Genomic DNA, 17877 nt, shown 5'->3' with positions numbered 1-17877 from the left:
GAAGTGGACAATCACTGGTATGATGCATACACACACACACAGATCATGGTTGTCCACTTCACTGAACATCACAGGCTCGCCTGCTCAGGCTTCTGCATTTTTCTGTGTTCATCTTTGTTAGTCATTTAGTTGTAGTGTTTCCCTTGGTAGACTCCCATTTCTGGTCTGTGGCCACATGCTCCCTGTTTTATTATCGTTTCCATGGTCCACTTGAGGATTCAGATTTACTGGCTTCTTACTTCAAAGACCTCTCGGAAACCAAAATATTGATCTGCTTCTAAGGTCAGTGGTGCTTGGCCACAGCAGTGTGATGTTCTGTTCTTTAGTGTTTCATTCCAGGACAAACTACAAAGCAAACTTTGTGGCTTTTTACCTCCCTAGAGAGCTGACAACTCTCTTAAAAAAATTCTTTTCCTTTCCAAAGTGCCTAAACTTCCATGAATGAGTCATGTCTGGGGGTCAGTCCTATGGTCCAGCACATCTTATAGAGCCAAGCAGTGAAAGGGCAACAGTAGTTCTTCATTGGCACACTTCACATACAGTACGTTTTACTTCTGTTTTGGGGATTGACAGATGTGGAAATCAGTAAAAAAATCGATGTATCTCAAGGGAAAAATATTTCAAAGTCAGGCTCGGGAGCAAGGTCCAATCAGAAAAGCAAAAGCAGGCCACCAAACAAACACCTAAGACTGTCTCTTTAAGACAGTGGTTCCCAAATTCTTAGATTAAAGGCACGTCTCAGAAAATCTCGGCTCTTGGGTTTTGCTTGCTTTTTGACTACAGAAAAATACTACAGCAGTTCTTCTATTGCAAAGAACTCAGATCGCAATGGGGCAGAATGTCTTTAACATTATGGATTTCTATTTGAAATCCCTGGGTTTATCTTATGACTCATGTTTGCACATGGCTAAGAACCACTGGTGTAAGATGATATACTTGCTTAACTCAGTGGACTTTTTTGGACTTGAGGCACTCCTCCAAAACTTATGTGAATCGAGTGGCATTCAATTTAAAAAACGAATATATATACAATGTTTACAATGTTGGGGGCTGGGCAGTAGAGACAGGGGATCTTCCAGACAGGGATTAGCCTCATCCTGGTTTATCTGCTTATACTTTCTGGCACCCTTCAAAGGATCTGGCAGCACCCCAGGGTGACCAGGCACCCTGGTTGAGAATCACTGGTCTACCTCCTAAAGAAAAATGCTTTCAAAAGCCTTATTAAGTGAATATACAACCTAAAACAGTGATGTTCCTACTGCCCATATTCAGTGTTGACAGAGGGAGTTTTCCTTTCTATCCCCATCTCCCAACAAGCCTCACATCTCTGCAACCTTTCCCTCCCCTCCCCCCAACCTGTCTTGCCCCTCCTCGGGTGGGCTTCCTGCTCCAGTACCTAAGGTCACCTTGAGCAAGACAGTTACTGGAGAGCAAGGAAGGAGTCCTCGGGGCTGGTAAAAGTGATCTTATGGTAGTTTAGTGGAAGCTTTGTCTTGTGATGCAGGTGACTAGATAAAAGCTACAAATAGCCCTAACTTTGAATGGCTGTGCTCTAATATAGGAGTCCCCCTAAGCTACAAAATGAAATATTTCCACAGAGGACACCACATCACACTGGAACAATTTAAATAAATGTTCCCCCTTATCCCTCCACCAACAGCACAAGATATTAAACTCTGGGTCTACTCTAAATATTTGCCAGGTGCATATAGGAACTTTTTACTCCATCGGCTGACCACCACAGCTTTCTTCACTAAAAGGTGCCATATTTTCTCATTAATACCCTAAGGCATTACCTGGATATGCTTCTGGCTCACTGATCAACCAAGCTGTTTAATAAGCCTCCAAGAGACCCAGCTTTGCTTTTAGGGGCCAGGCCATGCATGCAGGACAATGAGAAAGGGAAACAGTTGACACCAAGGGGAAGCCAGCTGCATAATGCCAGGGAAGAACCTGAAGGGAAGTTTCATACTTTTCTTAACAGAACCACACCAAAAGCTGAATCATTTGGGGGAGGGAGGGCCAGAAACTGTAGTGCATCTGGATTGGTTATTAATACATTATATAAAAATGCTGCTTCTGTTCATTTTTATGCTGCTCTGTGTAGAGGCCTCAACCAAGATCAGGGCTGCCTTGTGGGAGAGCACCATATACACAAACAGCAGAGGGCTTGTTGACACAGTCAGCTTACCATATGCGCTGTGCCACTCCAGGCAGGCTGCCTCCTAGACCAGGGCCTGTGTGACTGCAGCTGCACGACGCCACAGGTGGGCTAATCAGCAGGGGGACTAACTAACTGGCCTGATCACAGACATGCTAATTAGCCCTCCCACAGTGCTAGGCAGATGCAGTGACACTACTTCTAGTTTAGAAAGCAGAGCAGCATGACACAACTGAGAATGCTACTATCAAGCACATTTATCATGTAGAAATGGCCAGACTCCAAAGTACACAATTTGAAAAAGTTTGCCTACTTACATGTTTTCCTGACTCAGGACCAAAATGGACAAAACAGTTAAAAATGGTACCTCCACTTAAAAGATGGGGAACAGAGACATGGCATAATTAAGCAAAGTGCCCATGATCATGTAAGAAGCGAGTGGCAGAGCCAGGAATTGAACTCAGGTACAGTAGTTAGAATCCCGGTCATACCCACAAGGTCATGGTTCTTCTCTTAGAGTCACCCAACCGATCATTTATCCTAAAAACTGTCAGTCGTATACAATTTTTTATAAAAAGTCAAAACACCCAACAAATTTACAGTTTGAAAAAAATCTCAGGACAGAGACTTGCAATGTCTTTGAAAAGAATAAACTCAGCATAATTAAGCCTAATTCTGGCTGGTACTGCTGAACAAAACAAATAACATCCCCAAAATAAATTAAAGATTACATTTTGAGAGAGTAAGATGTAATTCACAATAAGAAAAGATTCCAAAGCTGAATTGTTTGATGCCTTATTTAAGGAGCTGAGGGAAAATCGAACATTAAACCAAACTATTTTCATTTACTGCTGCCAAACAATTTTGAGTAAAACATTAAGCTCCAGCTTTGCTGTGCAAAATCGTAAATAAGGGTAGTATGTATACAATATATTTGAAGAATCAGTTATCAGGGCATCATTACTAGACAAAGAAGAATGGCTGTGTGAATAATGTTTTTTAACTCCCAGGATAGTGAAATGTTACACAATGGAAATATAATTCATAAATCTCCTTATCTCTGGTATATGCCACGATGAAAATGAGAACCAGCCTTACACAGTAACTGTATTTCACTTCACAATGTTCATTTCAAGTTAGCAATTCATGCATCAGATACCAATGTGAGATTAAACTCCATTTACATCTGTAATTCCCCCACACTTGAGGTTCTCTCTAATAGGAGTCAATAGATATGTACCACTCTGGTGGCAAAATAGGTAAGTCAAGACAGCTAATTAAATTGAGAACAGAAAAAAGCTATATAATGGATTTTACGAAAGCCATGAACATTTTAGTAAATGTAGAAAAGTTATACTTAATTTTTACACAAAAGAGTGTCACTGATTACTTTTTGGGAGAACTTGAAATATATAATAGGACAGAGACAACATGTCTTGTATCGCTAGAGTTGTAAAAGATCTAGTAAAGAAAAGCAAGCATTAGTGCTTCCATTTTACTCCTTTTAGACAGAATGAACTTGCCACCACCTTTAGTCTTATCATAGAAAAGTAAAGCTCTAAGGGACCTCAAGAGAGCATCTAGCCCAGCCAAAGATCAAAGCTGCAACCTAAGTGCTATTAGCACCACTGCTCCAACCAACTGAGCTAAACAGCTACCCAAGGACACTATAATTAAAAAATGCAGAACTACTGATATTAGATTCATACCCAACAGTTCAATATTTTCTTGTATCAGTTATAACAGTAGAGCTCACATTTTTCTTCTCTAAAAGAAAACAGCTGATACATAACATACATGCACACAAACTGTAGCATTCTGCATAGTGGGCAGAAGAATTTGTGCATACATTCAGTTTGCTTTGGTTTTAAACAGTGTATTATTCAGGCACAGAATACAGAAATAATATGTGAGGCCTTACAATTTTCAAGGCTGCCTAAAAAAATTAGGCATCTATATCCCTGATAGTTTTGAAAAAAAATTAAACCTCTAACAACTGATGAAAAGAATTTCACCAGGCCATTTAACAGTCTGGATGTTTTAATCTCTTCAGCCTAAAGGATTAATACAATGATACTAACAATCATCTCTCTGCCATTTATGTGCTCATTACAAAATCTCAGAAAGGCTAGCAAATGTATAATGTAATCAAACAGTTTCTTTAAAGCATGAGAACTATTTCTGAACAGTACCAGTATTTTACAAGTGCAGCCAAACATGATCTTTATTCAGAATTGAAATGTAATTACTGAAGTAGTAGTGTCTTTACAAGGAAATTATTTCATTCAAGTTGCGACTCAAGTCTTTACAAAGTAAGAAGCATTTCTTACTCTGATTGAATTTGAAGCATGCTATGTATACATATGTTTATTGGTAACTGGCATTTCTGAGTTTAGTATCATTGCTTCTTTCTGAAAAGCAGCTGGCTAACATCCTGGTAACATTAAGCTCCCACCGGCGCCAATTTTTCAGACAGTAAATCAACGTCTTCATAGGGTAGATATAAAAGTGACAGCCTCAACTCTGCTATTCTGTGCTGTGCTCAGCATTTACAGCACTTAAGTGCTTGGCTTGAATCTATTTTTGCCTATTTAACAAAACTGGCCCATTTCCTGCATGCCTTTTGGGTCCGTTCTATGGTTGCATGACACCATATTCAGTAAGTGTCCAACTCAAGCGAAGATTTTGATCCTATTTTGTTAAGTCAAAATCCTCATTGATTTTAGTGAAACCTGGATCAAACCCTAAGCTCTGAAATGCCAATTATCCTTGACTTGGTAAAGGAAAAAAAAAATTCATATTTTATCCAAGGGCTTTTGTCTTGGATGTAGTAATATTACGGGCTTATTCTGTGAAATGCTAAGAGCTATGCTAATAAACTGAACAGCATTACCATGGTAAGAGAAATCAACAGGAGGACATTACTAATGATTTAAAGAGAAACAAGTCAGTGTTGTATTAAACCGTATTCTTATGGATCATGGGTCAAAACCTTTAATTGCCTTCAGTCATCACCAAATAAAGTAATGCAATCCAACCTGCTACTAAGACTAGCTGCATTATGGAGTGAACTAACTTTTTTTTTTAGTGTCAGCTAAAGAACACAGATGGCTGCCAAAGTCTTGGAAGCTTATTCCATTTGGAGTTTGCCAAACTTTCAGTAGAAGACACATTGCCATCACGCCTCAAAGTCTGTCAAAAGGAATCAAATTCAAAGTAAAATTGGCCCCTACATTGAATTCAAGTCTTTTCTACAAAAGCTTAAATCACTGGGTAGGTGATATTACAAAAAGCAGCTCTTAGAACCAGAGTCCAGTGGTAAAAAGAAAGGGGGAGATTGTGGAGTACAAGCTACAGCAGTCAAATAAAATGGCTTAAAATATTAGGAAGACAAATATTCACTTAAGACAATGATGAGCTGTTAGATGGAGTTCTTTGCATATCAACAAAATGTACCTAAATGAGGTGTGACTGACTGAGTTATGAACAATATGTTCTCATCTATAAAAAGGTACTTCAAAAGTACCCATAATTTTTATTATGAGTCTGTAGAACAAAAACAAGTTACTGGGGCCTTCCATTGCTTCACAATAAAATGGTAAAATTTCAACAAAGCCTATGCTGTAATAACTTGCACATATATAAGGCTTTACATCCCATAGTCTTAAAAGCATTAAAAACTGGGCATTATTCCTATTTTCCATATAGAAAAACTGAGGCAAAACCTGATTTTTTAAAGCATATTACAACAGCACCCTCAGCTGGTCAATTGACAGAAAATAACCATTTATGCACATAAGTATTTGTTTTTCAGACCCATTTGTGGAGTTTTCATGCACTTAAATTGGAAAACCAGGCCCTGAGATTTGCCTGAGGTTACCAAACAAATCAGTGGCAGAGGCAGCATAGATGCCTGACAGAGTCCCTTGCTCTGACCACTGGAAAACATATTTTATCTGCAAAGTTATAAAGTTTGGAATGCTCTGCCAACAGGGCACTCTGATAACCTGCCTGCTAACAGCCTGTATTGGGTAACACATGAAATAGTGTTGAGAAACAAATTATGGTTTTTCACAAGAAAACCATAAGCTGGATCCCTACAATATTTTAGGGGGATACCATAAGGTTAGAGGGATACCATAAGGTTAGAAACCTAATTCAAAACTAGATTTTTATTTATTTTTTTTTTTACAGATGAATGCAGCTGATTACTGAGAGTAAATGAAACTTTAAAACTTATTTTTCAGTACTAATGTTGGAATGCAAAAATGAACACCCTATTAGGTCAATTAAAACAGAATAGATGGTTTCCCCGTGTAGCTCTGTTTAAACAATACTATTAGTAAATGCACTACAGAAATGTGAATTTCTTAAACTTGTTTTTGATGGACTTAAATTTTATACAAAATAGGTAAATGCCCATTATATGAAAGAAGGTGATTTTTGGGACGTGACATGGCAACTCACTCAATGACACCATGAATATGTATTGATGGGCAAACACGTAACACGAGTTCAACACAGTGAGAAGCACATGAGCTCCCAAGCTATACCTAACTTTCTGGACAAAAAAGGAGTTAAAAAAGATTTTAAAATGTTAAATTAATATAGCTTTGCATCATGCCAGAACTGCATCTTTTTAATTATTCATTTGTAATCCTGAAACGTTCTCAACTTAAAGTCTTCTGTTTGAAGTGCAATATACTGAAAGATTATAGCATCTTAAACATGGAATAATCAGTTTAATGTAAACAATGTTATTTTGAAAGGATTTCTGAATGTCTGTCATACTAACATGACTTTTGGGAAAAGCGTTTGTGAAACATGAAAACATGAAACAGCGTTTCAGAAATAGTATATACTCTCAAGTTCACATAAAAAACCCAGCACTTTTACAACCATATTTAAATTTAATTATTGTACACAGGTTAACAAAAAGTTATCACAAGTAAAACTAAACATTGGATTTAACAAAAGTGATACTTAGAGTGGTACAATGGCTGCTCAATTTTTCAGGAACTAATATTACAAGCAATCATCTCTGGGGCATGTCTAGCCCCATTAGGGACATAAGTTCTGTTAAAACATAGCTGCAGTCTATTAAGCCACTTATTTTAGAACTACAGTGTATTTGAAGTCCTATGGTCAAGGCTTAAAAATCCTTTAAGATTCAAGTGCCCCGAGTGTCTTACTGTCACAACAATGGGATTATTAATAAAAAAAGAGAGAGAGACAGAGAGAGGGAAGGAGAGAAAGCGAGAGGTCCAAACAGTCAGATTCATTAAAAGTCTGCTGTATAGTTTTTTCTCATAGCATACTCAGTTCACTTTACTGCTCATATCATTGGTAATAGGGTCTGTATCTGGCTTGATCTGGGTGGTGTGGTCCAGGAAGAGGGGCTTGAGAAGGTGGACCTTGCATTCTTGGAGGTGGAGGTGGCCCTCTTGGAGCTGGCCAGATCCCTGGACTCATTCCCCCTGGCTGTGTAAAAGGAGGGCTAAGAGTTCCTTGATCTTCACTGAACTGTGGTAAAGAGTTAGGATTATAGTGATGGGGAGGGGGTGCATTGACATTTACAGGTGGGCCACCATGCTGGGGAGGGGGAGGTCCTGGAGGAGGATGATTCATATATGGTGGCATCTGGGCAATGATGTGTCCAGGGGGAGGGGTTATTGGTGGAGGAGCAGAGGTCATCGGCGGTGGAGGAGCTTGGCTATAAACCATGTGAGGAGTACCTGCTGCCTGGGGAGGATGCTGCATTGGATGGCTAATTGGTGGTGGTGGCGGCGGGGGTGGTGCATAATGTTGCTGTGGAGGCATTATATGATGAGGGTGGGACACCACTGGTTGACCCTGGTATTCAGGATGATGATGAGCAGGTGCTGGGGCTGGTGGAGGTGGTTCTCGGGCACCTGAATTTGAATCATCCTGAATAGGGACAGTTATTAAATTGCTGTGTTTTCTTGTTGAGATACGGAAGGTATCCTGACTGACCGAGCGAGGAGGTGGTGGAGCCATCGACATCTCTGCCGGGGGCGCACGAATGTCCTCATGAGGCTGGTTATAGTGCTCATGTGGCACATGCTGTAAAGGTGGTGGTGGCATCATGATGTGCTGCTTTGGCGGAATATGGCTCAAATGATGCTTATCAGGTGGCATTATGAAACGCTCAGGAATTTCAGCAGGAGGTGGGGCAATAGGAGGATGGACAGGTTCAAGTGGAGGACGGGTAACAGGTTTTCCAGCTCTCATGTGGCGGTGGTTGATGTGAGCTTGTAAGTCTCTCTGAGACAAATATGTTCTCTTGCACCCTTGAACAATGCTACACATGAAGAGAGACCCTCGCACACACTGCTCAATTCGCTGCACAGGTTCATTACAGCTATATTGGAAAAAAAATCAGTTCATTGTCAAAGGCAGTTCAGAATCTAGACGTATTTATGCTAAACGCAAATGCTTTTACTTCCATACCAATAGCAAAGGCTTGCATTTCCTAAATTAACTCAAATATTTCAAAACCAGTTTCCCCTAGAAGTAATTACAAAGTAAACTGGCATTTTCTGAGGTGTTGTTTATAATCGGCATCCCATGCAGGTTTATCACTCAACACAAAGCAGAGAACCATCCTGAGCTCAGAGTACATAATTGGCAGGTGACCCTTAATTATTAGTGAATTGTCACTTCTTTGCAAATTACCAAGGAAGGGAAGAACCTAAACATATTAACTATTTCAAATCTCTACTACTTACATATCTGCAGTGAAGCTGAATCCCTCATCATTTAGTTAAAACTGTTATGTTAAACTAACCTATCAAGGTTCAGTAAACACTATTCTTTACTACTTCTCTTACTGAGTCATGTGTTTTTTCCATGTCAAAATTATGTACATTAAAAAAGATTCTGTGAAATAATTATGTTTTCCCCATTTCTACGTTATCCCTTTTTAATAAACAAATTCCAGCTCGCTTACCCTGGGCACATCTTGTCTCCCTTCTTCTCATGTAATATAGCACAATCATAGCAGAAAACATGCTTGCAAGGTATCTAGAGACATACAAATAATTGTTCTATTAAAACAAGGTGTAAACAAATAGGCCACCTGTAGAATGCATTTTTTAAAAGTTCTCATATTTTCCCTCAAGAACATGACTTCTTACTGAATATCTTGTAGAAAATAGATCTTCCTTTCATTAAACTGCCTATGAAACAGATAGGTACAGTTCAGGAAAAGACATATGATACCTCTGATCAGATGGTTTCAAGAACTTAAAGATGAATGCAACTGAAAACAACATGTGAAACATTTAGGCAAATCTGTAAATGTTAAACAAATGTGCCACAAGCTTCTTCTATGGTAATATTAGCATCTATCCAATTATAGGCAATATTCTAAATTCATCCTAAGCATTAGATTTGATTGCTATTTTAAGGGAAACAAAAACGATTACTGTATGGAATTTACTAACTCAGCTAAAGTCTCCCATTAATATACAGTACTCTACATGAAAAAGTCACTTTAATGTTAAATATATATTATAGCCCTCTTACACACCTTTTCATGTTAAAAAGTATTTTTCAACTGATTACAATGGGAGCAAATAAAACATTGCGTCTGCCATCCTTTCACCATATCTGCCATTTTGTTCCTTGATTCAACAAGGTAACAGCACAAAATATGTGGAACATGAATAGTTTGGCATTCTTGTATAAATTAAGTGGCTGAGTCTGAACTGAAATGCACAGAGATACCCCCTACTGCTTCTGCACAGCTCCCCTAAAATCAATTGGCCTTATAGTGACACATCTACTTGCTTCTGCTCCGAGATGCAGACCTTATTTCACAATAATCTGACTTGAAATCAATGCCTGTTTTCTTACAAATATTAAGTAGCTGTCATAAATGATGTTACATAGCCGCTAGCTACCTACAATTTTGCCAGTAAGCCACTAACTACTTCTAAAATTGCTTCCAATTTTACACGTTTTCCACGAGTAGCTCTACTCACCATGCGCCCATACATTTTAATAGGCAATCCACACTTGTCACAAAAATGGACTGGGGTATCATCCTTTTCTCCCAGCAAGTTTATCTGTAAGAAAGAGCAATATTATGATGGCTTATTTTCGGTATTACCAATATGCTTGCAAGCTCTTAAATACTTAAGAAACATGAACCTGTGCACAATCTGAGAAAAAGGACAAAATACCTTTACAGCAAGGCTAAAAGTAAGAGAAGTACTTATTTTTCATTTGATTTTTGTAAGGGTAAGCAGGATGCATCCCATTTCATTTCCACACTTTAAAGATTAACTTGCTCCCCATATATTTAAAAGTTTAGGGAGCAATTTAATTTATATTATCATTCAAACCACTGCATCCAAGATTGTACCTTGAAGTCCCAAAAGATGGGTCCAGGGAATCTTCGCTGATTCCCAAACATTTCACCTCCTTTGCATTCATATCGTTCCTCTTCATTATAATCAAATTCTTCTGGGGAAAAAAGAGACCACACTTCAAACACAAACTATTACCTTTCTAAATGACTCAGACTGATTTTAGTATAGAATGATGAGCATTTTAAACAACAATCAGAAATACTATGGCATTTCAGTGTCAGCTGGGCCTACATCCAATTTTAGGCTTAGATACTTTCTGCAAAAAGAGGAACAGAAACAGAATAAAAATTATCCTCCTTGTTCTTTGGAGGCAGGGGCCATTTACTGCTTATAACACAATATGTGGATGTCTCAGTCACATGTTCTTATGTGTTTGCACAGCACCTAACATATGAGGGTTCTGCTACTGAATGGGGCATCTCACCACTACTGCAGACCAAAAAATAAATGAATTGCCTCTCCTCTCACAGCACTGATTTATTTAGTTTACCATCATCACCAGCTTGCGTCTTTGAAGGCATCCTGTTCATATTTCTTGGAGTTCGAGGTGCAGGTTTGATTTTGTTGGTTTGCTTGGAGATGAGCTTTATAGGGATTCGTCTGCGAACATCAAGACCACCCAATGATCCAGAACTATTAGTTCCTTGCAAATCATTGTCTATATAAGAAGAAAATATGTTTACTGTAATTTCCTGGTTATTTTGCATATTAGTTTCCTAAAAAGTTTAGTATAAATCTAGACAAATTGGAAGTATAACTCTGGTTTTATAAGCTAATTTAAGATTCATTTATTGTACCAGACCCTACTCATTAGAAGGGAAAAAATCAACCTATTCTGGGATAAATCAATACATCAGCTCTTCATGGCACAGCCTTTTTTTGTGTGTCTGTGTAGTGCCTAATGGTAATATTGGCTCACTATACTATAAAACCTGTACAAAACCAAAATATTTTAAATTATGTTCTCTTACCATGCTGGCTCACTGTAATCATCACAGTGGACAAGTTGTATAAAAAAGTTCCCAAACTCTTGATTATTGTGATATGAAGAAGCCCTAATACCTCTTACCTAGTTTTTCCATTTCATCTACAAGCCCTGACCATAGTTTAAGTTATAAGGTGAAAACAAACTCTTTTTAAAGAGGCCTCTACAGCCCAATACCCTTTGCCTGCAGCTATGAAATACATTTTGGGTTCATCATCATTTGAACTGGCCAGCAGAGGCTGGAACTGTTGCTTTTGTTTCATTTAACAGTGACCCCTTCTGGCCCATTTCAGATATAAGTGACAAACCATCAGATTAAAAGATCACACAAGTTTTATTATTAATAATACAGTAGTGCCTAGATACCTTAGCTAAGATTAGGGACAAGTCCATTGAAAGCCTCATGCTTACAAACTGAACAAATTACACAAGGGTTAAAAGGAAACAGGTCTGTAAAGGCAAAGTGATGGCTGAAGATCATTTAGCAGTCCAGCTGCAAAGCCAGGAACAGAACAACTGTATTTACTCAAATAGAAGATGACCTTGATGATAAGACAATTCCCATAACTACATTCTATATATGGAAAATATAAAAATGTTTTACCATTTTCCAGGTATAGAATCATATTATTGGAGGCTTGCCTTGAATTTGTCCCCCTCTCACTGCTACAGCAGGGAAAACAAGTTTGTGGGATCAGGTAGCCCTTTGCTCTCTGCTTCCTCCATTTTTTTCCCTAGCAGACCCTTCCCTTTCTCCTTACTGTCAGACCCTGCTCTCCCTGCACACATGGAAATGAGGAGCAAATCTGAAAACAATAACCTTGAAATTAAACATGGGTATATCAATTTGCATATAGCACCCATGCACTGTCCAGCAGTCCATCCAGAATTGATGCTGCAGGGATGGTGCCCAGTTGGCACCTGCCAGGTCATTTTGAGCTGTGTGCAGGGTTCTGACCAGCCAGTGCAGGGTCATTCCAAGCTGCTGCCTGCCAGCGTGTGCCAATTTGCTTCGGCACCCTCTGACTGGAAACTGCACCTGCATCTCAAAGTGATCAAAAGGTGCCAGGCACTGTCCACAGCATGGGATTTCTGGCCAGCACATGCTGAGTTGCTCTGCACTGCTGCTCAAGCAGCAGGTGCTGGAACAACCCAGCTCACAGAAAGGGACCTGGCTAGGCTACCAGCATGTGCCAGGTTGATCCAGCACCCACTGCTTGAGCAGCATCTCAGAGCAACTCAGCATGCACTGGCCAGAAACCCTGCACTGTGGGCGTAGGGCATGGCCAGCACCTGCTTCATTGTTTTGAGCTGTGTGCGTGGTTTCCAGCAAGAGGGTGCCAAAGCAATGCAACATATGCTGGCAGGCAGCTTGGAGTGACTCTGTACTGGCCAGCCAGAAACCCTGTATCCTGAGGGGTGCCCAGGTGCTCTCTGATGACTGACCACATACTAGGTGCATTTTCTGATTTCAGATAAGTCGTATGCGATCATAAAACAAGGCTTAATTTTCCCCATATTGAATGTGGGGGGTGGGGAACCTTGCCTTATTATCGGGTAAATTTCTCTGACTCTCAGACCAGTGTCGTCTCAGACTCGGCACTTCCCCCCGTTTTGCCGAGTGGTCAAGTGCACCCATTTCACATAGTGCTCTGAATGCCACCATTACAAAGCAGAAGGTAAGAAGTAGACTCACTAAAAATTGTTTCTAGTTTTATTGGATTTTTTGAGGAGGGGGAGAGAATAGGTTTTCCACTAATTAAACCAGTTCCTCAGTCAAAGTGTATTTTAACTCATGGATCTCTCTTTTAGGGACCTGAGGACTGAAGCATCACAGAACCAATACTTTTAAGGTTAAGGGTGTTCTTGACTTTCGAAAATCGTGACTCTTGTTACAAAAACTGTGTTGCTGCTCATTAACATCTATTAGCAGCCAGCAGAACAGCAATTCCATTGAAGTCGACAGGGAGAACAATTTTGAAGCAGTACATGAAGGGCCAAAAAACTAAAATTCTCAGCAAAACAGTTATGCCTGCACATACAGAGCAAAAGTCATAAAGCAAACACCTTTCAGCTCCTCCAGTCCACACCACTGCCAGTGCAGACACCTAAACGAGGGCTATGTTCTATTCTAAAATCTTCACAGGCACTGAAGGTAATTATCAGGCTTCTTTGGTACTGACAGCAAATGAAGTATGAATGAAGGATCTTCTAGCATGGGTAAGATGACTAAGCCAAGAGGAAAAAATATCTGAAGCATTTAACAGACTCTTTTGCCATACAACACGTAATACAAAACAATGGACTCACACTGTAAGCTTTCTGAAAGCTCTTCTGGTACAGCAATTATTTTTTATATAAAAAGTACATTCTCTTCTGTACTTTTTAGGCACATGATCTTTAGAGAAAACTTTTCTGAACAAGGTAGCTCCTCAGGCTATTTATGTACCAGTTCACTCTAAGTACACTAACTGTGCAGACTAGCACTACAGGTGAAAAAAAAAAAGGTAGGCTGAATATTAGGAAACTTCCTGTTAAGTAAATCATTAGGAAATAATGCCATGAAATCTTGTAGTTTGTATACATCTTATTTCATTAGTCTATAAAGGTACACATCTACCCTGCCTTCTGAATGACTTCAGATGAACAAAGCTAACTACCTCTCTTAGGAAATGAAACATTTGGGGGTGTGGGGTAAAAACTACCCGGAAGAGACTATCAGAGCTGTTCCTAGGAGTGGGATAGATGAACCAAGAGCTTCTGAAAAAATCAACTAAACTCTACCGGCCTGCTCACCTGGTTTAGCTCTACAGACTCCAGAAGCCAACAGAGTTACAGCAGGAATTAATGCAACTCCGGGAAGTTTGAATTCTCTTATGTGACTTCACTAGTTTTTTTTTAAGTTTTTGGTTATGTCCTGACAGATTTTAAAGAGGCACCAGTCAGTATGCACTAACAGCATGCAATCAATCCCACACTGTGGGTTTAGATTCAGCCCATTCCCTGCACCTGTCCCTGGGCACCCCGACCTCTGGGCTCCATGGCCTTTCCACTCCAGGCCATTCCCCAGGCTCAAGCTCTTTTTGCATGGGAGTGACTACAAATGCAGCCAGGTCTGGAGGTCAGAAAGAAGGTCAAGAACAGCTTCATATTTCTGGGCTGAAACCTAGTCTCAAGCCCCTGCACAGCAATCTGCAAGCGGAGCAAGGGAACTTCTGGACAATGCTCAGGAAGGGACTTTTTCCAGACAGACCCTGGGCTCTTGCACAGCCAGAGGGATCGCAGCTCACTACGCTATAGGACCAGGGTCAGATGCACGAGTCCAGCACCGTAGCAGCTGAAGGGTCAAGCAGTTGTGGGGGGAAGGGTTAAGCCCACCGCCCTGGGATCAGCACAGAGACCCTTCAGGGACTCACTGAATGCCGAGAGCTTAACGGGTGCGGCCCAGCGCGGGCACCTCGATCCGGCCCCTTGGGGCGGGCCCAGGGGCGGCCGCTATCACAAGTGACCGCAGCGAGCGAGGTCGAAGGCAGCAGTCCCCGGCCACCGGGGCTAAAGCACGGGCCGTAGGTGGCCACACCCGGAGCCCTCCCCGTCCCGGGGCGCTGGCGGGGGAAAGGAAGCGGGGGCGGGGGCGGCGGCGGCGGCAGCTCGGGCAGGCCACGGCCCTTGGCTACGCTCGGCGCGGGCTCAGCCCGTGGGGCCCAGGCCTCAGAACGTGGCTCGGCCGCCCCCCACCCGGAGCCCCGCCACAGCCACCAGCAGCACCCACGAGCGCCGAGACGGCCCGGCCAGGCCGGGCCCGCACAGGCCTCTCTCCCTCCGTCGCCCCTCCTCACCATTGTGGTCCATGATTCGGCGCGGCGCACTGTGGGAGCGGAAGTGCCCCGCGCCGGAAGGGAGGAGCCGGAAACGACAGAACAGCGAAATCGGAAGCTGTCACTGGGCAAGGGGGTGGGGCGTGCCCGCGGGAGATGCCCGTGGCGCGCAATCCGGAGGGGCTGATCACCATGGCGACCAGAACACTGCACACCCGAGCGGGTAGGACGGAACGGCGCACCGCACGGCATGCTGGGAAACGCGCTTTTTTCCTGGCACCGGATTCCCGCGAACCGCGCCTTGGCTCCGGTGCATGTCGGGAGCTGTAGTCCATCACCCCCCATGTTGAGGTGGTCGTAGGCGGCGCCTGGCCCCGCAGCCCGGTCCTCTGCACAAGCAGCGTGTGTCTGACAGCGCCCGTGGCTGCCCCGGAGCGCTCCAGCCTGGTCATCGGAGCCAGGCTAACGGGGATGCAGCCGGGGGGCGTCCTCTGCCCTGAATTCATCGTACCAGGCGGAGGAAGAACCGGGAGGTGGTTTCCCGGGGAGGTCAGATCCCCTTGAATGGCGTCGTGTAGAGCAGGTGGAGACCTGCCCGACGTAGTGCGGACACGCTCCCTATCAGTCTGCCCTAGCAGCGGTTCCCAACTTTATTTGTCCCAGGACCCGTTTGTAAGCATGGATGGCCAGTCTCGACCCATTATAGGGTCATAGGGATGCAATGCAGTGCCCCTTGCTGCTGACCCACAGCCCCAGTGTGTGGGGTGAGGGGAACTCTGCCAGCCTGCAAGGGAAAAGCCATACTTTTCCCATGTTTTTCACCTTTAAAGGAGAATCCATTTCTAACGTATGTTGATCCATTTCTAAAGTTTATTCATAACCTTTTCATCTATACTTGTGACCCCCTTTTGGGTTGAGACTCACAGGTTGAGAAACGCTGCACTATTGCTTTTTCGGCCTGTTGGCTAAGGGCAAGCAAGACTCAGAGGCATCCGAATCCCAAGACCTCTGGGTTTGGGGCCTGAGCTAGGAAGCCTGCCATGCATTTGGAAGTGTCTGAAACCCTAGACTGAAGAGTCCCAGAGGGAAGATCCTTGCCAGTGGTAACGCTACATGGGCCTGAATGACTCAGCTCTGCTCAACAGATGAAATTCAGAACAAATTTCACTAATTTGACCTGAGACACGAAATTAAAAAGGACAAAAAACAAAACCTGAATGAATCCCAGTTAAAATCCTGAATTTTGGCCGATTTTGGATTTTAAACTTCATTACAGAACAGCAGAGAAGTTTTTTTACCTCCCTGCCTGCCATCTGACACCTCCAGGGAAGGAATTCTACCTGATCAACACATCAAAGAGCTAGTCAACACAGATCACAGACACTCATGGACCAAGAGGGGCATACTTCCATCTTCAGCTCCCTCTGTGCAAAAATGAAGTTTATTTCCTACCTATGGGGACTTTTTACCATCTTGTACCTTCTACACTTTTCCCAGAGCCTGACAAAGCTTGCTGAAAAGGACAGTTTTCTTGCCATTTTCCAGTTGGTCTAATAAAAGGTATTATTTTGGAACCAAGAGTTCTAGTTTTTTGTATATCCCAGTTAAAATAGCTCTTTTAAAAAAATACAATTGGGTCCAGTCCCCCCATGGCCAGTCTTGCTGCCCAGGTGGGTAAGGGAGGTGTCCCCCTGCGGCTTATCTCACTGCCTGGGACGGGCCACAGCAGCCAATCACTGCAGCACCTGCTTCCAGGAGTGGCTGCATCCATTTCTGGGAGCAACTGCAGCAATCAGCCAGTGCTTGCAGGGGGGGCACCAGCGCTCCCGCCTGCCCCCCTGCCCATCACCTAAGCAGTGAGCGAAGCCAGTCGGGGTACACTGGTGCTCTCAGGGTGCATGTGCATCCCCATGCACCCCCCTACACATCGCCACTGATTGGGTCCTTGCTCAAATGGTTAGGGAAGCAGGCCTGGAAACAGGTGTGGCTCTAAAAAGGATCAAAGTGTATAGGAACTGTTAAGTCCTGCTAGCACCTAAGTGCTGCAGGGATTAAGAACATAAGCCATTTGCTGTGTCAGACCACAGGTCCTCTTGCCCAGTGTCATGCAGTGGCAATGTCCAGTTTCTGTCTGCTTTGTATTTCATGTCTTGTAGTGTTTTAAATGTGCAGCAGCCTCACTTACCCAGGTAATTTCCTTCAATTTTAAAAATGTAACTATTTTCCTATCTAAATGTATTTATTAGTAGTAACAGTGGGGAACCATCATTTCTTACAGTTATTGCCTTAAAACCCGGAGTTAAAATTGCATAGCTTTTCTTATAATCTTGAACATTGTGTAAATTACTGTATTTATGCATTCTCACTAACTTAAATTAGCATCGTCTGTTTGATATGTTCTATTACAAGAGAGAAACGGTTAGTTTATATCTCACTAAACCAACATTAGATAATGGGTCTGATTCTGATACCTTTACTCAAGTTCCAGATAAACCTACCATATTTCTTGGCTCATAA

At 42.2% G+C, this 17877-nt stretch overlaps 1 protein-coding gene across 3 annotated transcripts; it reads right to left on the bottom strand.

The window, feature by feature from the left end:
* Nucleotides 1–7051: 7051 nt before the first annotated feature.
* Nucleotides 7052–17440, bottom strand: CBLL1 (Cbl proto-oncogene like 1). 3 transcript variants are annotated; one of them, XM_090042034.1, is made up of 6 exons: nt 15382–17440; nt 11048–11215; nt 10551–10651; nt 10168–10251; nt 9132–9205; nt 7052–8543 (listed from the first exon to the last, which is right to left on the bottom strand). In XM_090042034.1, the coding sequence occupies exons 1-6, from the start codon at nt 15392–15394 to the stop codon at nt 7502–7504; spliced, it is 1482 nt and encodes a 493-aa protein (XP_089898160.1). In that variant the 5' UTR covers nt 15395–17440; the 3' UTR covers nt 7052–7501. The 3 variants fall into 3 exon arrangements, with proteins under 3 accessions (XP_089898160.1, XP_089898161.1, XP_089898162.1); XM_090042035.1 differs by having other exon boundaries at nt 10551–10648; XM_090042036.1 differs by lacking the exon at nt 15382–17440 and adding an exon at nt 14339–15359.
* Between the last annotated feature and the right edge of the window lie 437 nt (nt 17441–17877).

This window comes from Crocodylus siamensis, chromosome 4, assembly GCF_052110815.1.
Source record: "Crocodylus siamensis isolate JL-2025a chromosome 4, ASM5211081v1, whole genome shotgun sequence".
NCBI lineage: Eukaryota > Metazoa > Chordata > Crocodylia > Crocodylidae > Crocodylus > Crocodylus siamensis.
Note: the sequence above shows the minus strand (reverse complement) of the source record. Positions and strands in the feature narration are given on the sequence as shown.